Below are 4325 nucleotides of genomic sequence, written 5' to 3' on the forward strand. Positions count from 1 at the left end.
TGTGTCGCTGCCCCCCATGCTTTGCCTCCGCAGCCCCTTCTTGTGTCGCTGCCCCCCATGCATTGCCCTTCCTCCTCCCCTGCAGCCCCTTCTTATATTGCTGCCCCCCATGCATTGCCCTTCCTCCTCCCCTGCAGCCCCTTCTTGTGTCGCTGCCCCCCATGCTTTGCCTCCCCCTCTGCAGCCCCTTCTTGTGTCGCTGTCCCCCCATGCTATGCCTCCCCCACTGCAGCCCCTTCTTGTGTCGCTGTCCCCCCATGCTTTGCCTCCCCCACTGCAGCCCCTTCTTGTGTCGCTGTCCCCCCATGCTTTGCCTCCCCCTCTGCAGCCCCTTCTTGTGTTGCTGTCCCCCATGCTTTGCCTCCCCCTCTGCAGCCCCTTCTTGTGTCGCTGTCCCCCCCATGCTTTGCCTCCCCCTCTGCAGCCCCTTCTTGTGTTGCTGTCCCCCCATGCTTTGCCTCCCCCTCTGCAGCCCCTTCTTGTGTCGCTGTCCCCCATGCTTTGCCTCCCCCTCTGCAGCCCCTTCTTGTGTTGCTCCGCGTCCTCGTCTTCTCCCAGGCTCAGTTCCTTGTCATCCGTCGGAGTAGCCCCGCCCCGCTTCTCACCCGGCACCAATCATCTGGCAGCTCCGCGGGGCATGCCGTCACTGCCTGCGCTGCCATTGGATGGCTATATTAAGAAAGCCGCATGAGGGTTTATATAGCCGGGGCGGCGCACAGCAGAGCACACAGCTGCAGCCTGAGCGCCCCACCGGACCCGCACACTCCGCCACCATTAGAACCATAGGCAACCTGAGGAAGCGCCGGGCAGCCGCCGGCAGCAGCAGCAGAGTGGCTATGGCCGCGATCCGCAAGAAGCTGGTGGTGGTCGGGGACGGGGCGTGCGGCAAGACCTGCCTGCTGATCGTCTTCAGCAAGGACGAGTTCCCCGAGGTCTATGTGCCCACCGTGTTCGAGAACTACGTGGCGGACATCGAGGTGGACGGGAAGCAGGTGGAGCTGGCGCTGTGGGACACGGCGGGACAGGAGGACTACGACCGGCTGCGGCCGCTCTCCTACCCGGACACGGACGTCATCCTCATGTGCTTCTCCGTGGACAGCCCGGACTCGCTGGAGAACATCCCGGAGAAGTGGGTGCCCGAGGTGAAGCACTTCTGCCCCAACGTGCCCATCATCCTGGTGGCCAACAAGAAGGACCTGCGCAACGACGAGCACATCCGCAACGAGCTGGCCCGCATGAAGCAGGAGCCGGTGCGCACCGAGGACGGCCGGGCCATGGCCATCCGCATCTCCGCCTACGAGTACCTGGAGTGCTCGGCCAAGACCAAGGACGGGGTGCGGGAGGTGTTCGAGACGGCCACCAGGGCGGCGCTGCAGAAGAGGCACGGGCCCAGCGGGGAGTGCATGGGCTGCTGCAAGCTGCTGTGAGGCCGCGGCCCTGGTGGGCTGGAGACTGTCACACGAGGCACGGGCTGATCCAAGAGGACTGCGGCCCTGGTGGGCTGGAGACTGTCACCCGAGCCACTGCTCTAATGGGGGTCCTGGTGGGCTGGAGACTGTCACCCGAGTCACTGCCCTGATGAGACCCTGGTGGGCTGGAGACTGCCCCCCGAGCCACTGCCCTGGTGGGCCGGACTGTCACCCGAGCCACTACTTTATTGGGGGCCCTGGTGGGCTGGAGACTGTCACCTGAAACACTGTTCTAATGGGGGCTCTGGTGGGCTGGGCTGTCATCACCCAAGGCACTGCTCTGATGTCACCTGGACCCAGTGGGGAGTGCATGGGCTGCTGCAAACTGATCCTGGGGACTGCCAGCACTGCGGCCCTGGTGGGCTGGAGACTGTCACCGGCTGTGCCCATCCCAGGCACCACAGTATTATCCAGGAGGGCCCTCTCCGGTATACACTACCTTTTAGGACTGAGGGGAGGTCATCTATGGAGCATTAGACCCCTCCAGCTGAGGATAGGTGGCACTAACCCCGCACCCCCCGGACAGTGACTCTTGTACATTGATCTGTATATTATATATATGTATAGTCTATAAGGACACTGTTCTCTGTGGACTGACGCTCCCACTCATGCAGATGAAGTTTTCCATTTTGTTTTTTTTCTGTGAAAATACTTTTTTTTTTTTTTGTTTTTTTTTTTGACACCTGCACTTGTCTGCTCAGACGCTAGAATGAAACGAATGCTAATCTGAATATGCTGATGCAGCGGGGCTGACTTTGTTGCCTCCGGATGCCGCAGCGGGGGCTGACTTTGTTGCCTCCGGATGCAGCGGCGGGGGCTGACTTTGTTGCCTCCGGATGCAGCGGCGGGGGCTGCGTATATCGGGTGGCGCCAGATGTGTCCTTACCTCCTCTTCTTGGCTCAATGTATCCTCCAGATGAGCGGCGCAAGATAACTACAACTTCTACCTGTCTTTTTGCTCCGCTCCTCTTAGGATCTTGTGCTAAATGGAAAGGTAAGGAAGGTTTCATCTGTAGATCTGACATTATTGCTTGGTTTACATAGGACTGCAGGCGAACTTAACCTTGCAGAACAACCCATTGCTTAAAACAATGCTCAATGTCTAAAAACAAGTTGCATGACCTGTCCAACTCAGCTCTGCTACATCCTATCGCGTCTTTATGACTGGAGCGAGGACGCCCTTCAGCGTCTCCTTCCCTCTGACCTGTGTTGGGTGTTGCAGGAATTTCCAAGACACTAAAGTTGTTTAATTTATTTTTTTTCTATTTTTGTTACAGCAGCAGATTTTTATTTATTTTTTCACTATTTTTTTTTTTTTTTTTTTTTTTTGGACAGTGGTACTAAACTGTTTATAATTTCTGAAAATGGAAGCTGCGGAGGAGTGATGCGTTTGGATATGTTTACATGAAGTTTAATATGTGTATATACAGGTTTTTATGTGAAATATTAAAATATTCTATCAAGATTTATTTTTTTTTGTTTCGTTAATTATCACAAAGGTTTTTATTTTTGTCAATTGCTGGTAACAAATTTTCATCTTATTTGCATGGAGTACAAACCTGAAATAAAAAAAAATAATTAATATATTTATATTATATAATAAATAATAATTATAGTATAATAATTATGTATATTATATATTTATATATATATATATATATATATATATATATATATTTTTTTTTTTTTTCCCTCCCAGCTGTGAGGTAGGTTGGTGCCATAGAAGGCATCATTTTTGCAAAGGAGCAGAACTAGTGCCCTGTTGTATTGTAATGTCCATATACAGAGCTCCTGGATGGGTATTGTTGGATAGTGTGGGGTAACTACAAGCACTTTTTGCAATTTACTGCTTGTTAACATTTGCAGCCATTCATGAGCTGTTGACTGTTTTTGTGTACAGCTGGTTTCCTTGGAGACTGACCACCATGCACAGTGCTTAGGCTTTCTTCTATTGAGCTTGTAAGCGTTGTTTTTTTTTTTTTCTAAGCTGGCCAGGATCGCTAGCTCCAAATCCTGTCCAGCTTCATCACACTGCTTACAAACTATCAGCGGTGGTCGGTCTCCTAGGCAACGAGGTGTAAAGAAAAGTATTAACATCTCAACAACAGTTGCAAAGTTTAACAAACAGCTAATTGCAAAAGTGCTTAATTTTACAAACTCTTTAGCAGAATATCCATGTTCATATACTGCTGCCATATTGTGCAATGACTATAAACTCACATTATGCAGAAGCCTAACGCTGGGGTGTTCGGGTAGAGGTTGCACCGCTCAGGCCCGGGATCATGGAGTGGAGCCATGGCCTTTTAAGTTTATTTCCTTAGTTTTCTTGCAAAAAGTAAATGCTGTTGGTTTCTAGCACTTCTGCCGGTTTCAAGGGTCTTGTACATTCCTGACATTGCTGCTGATACTTGTACATAATCCTCGTGAAGGCCCGGCCCTTTCCAGAGGAAGCAGGGGAGCCTGCAGTGCTTTTGAGTAGAGTACAAAAGTTTAAACCCCCCTCCTCCCCTTCCCCCTCCTCCCCTTTTATTTCAGAAAAGTTTCCATGCTCCATTTCCCAGTACAGGCCCTCCTCACTGGGAAGAGTCTATAGGATTTGCCTAAGGCTACTTTCACACATCCGGTTTGAGCCCTGCGGCTCAATCCGGCTGTGAAAACTATGCAACGGATGCGGCGACAACACCGCATCCGTTGCATAAGTTTTTACATGCGGCCCGCCCGTTTTTTTCCGGTTGCGGCATGCTACTGAGCATGCGCAGTGGAAAATACCGCATGCGGCGACCGGATGCGGTTTTTTCCTCATCGCGCCGCATCCGGCCTCCATAGGGATGCATTGAAAAATGCGCCGCAGCGGCC

At 52.0% G+C, this 4325-nt stretch overlaps 1 protein-coding gene across 1 annotated transcript; it reads left to right on the forward strand.

Annotated features, from left to right (window-relative positions):
• The first annotated feature begins 716 nt into the window (after positions 1-716).
• RHOB (ras homolog family member B) lies at positions 717-2934 on the forward strand. Its single transcript, XM_075341144.1, has one exon. The coding sequence runs from the start codon at positions 837-839 to the stop codon at positions 1425-1427; it is 591 nt and encodes a 196-aa protein (XP_075197259.1). The 5' UTR covers positions 717-836; the 3' UTR covers positions 1428-2934.
• The last annotated feature ends 1391 nt before the right edge of the window (positions 2935-4325 follow it).

This window comes from Anomaloglossus baeobatrachus, chromosome 3 (genome assembly GCF_048569485.1).
Source record: "Anomaloglossus baeobatrachus isolate aAnoBae1 chromosome 3, aAnoBae1.hap1, whole genome shotgun sequence".
NCBI classification, from domain to species: Eukaryota; Metazoa; Chordata; class Amphibia; order Anura; family Aromobatidae; genus Anomaloglossus; species Anomaloglossus baeobatrachus.

Coding starts and splice junctions, on each gene's coding strand:
- RHOB (XM_075341144.1), top strand. CDS start 837: ATGGCCGCGATCCGCAAGAAGCTGGTGGTGGTCGGGGACGGGGCGTGC.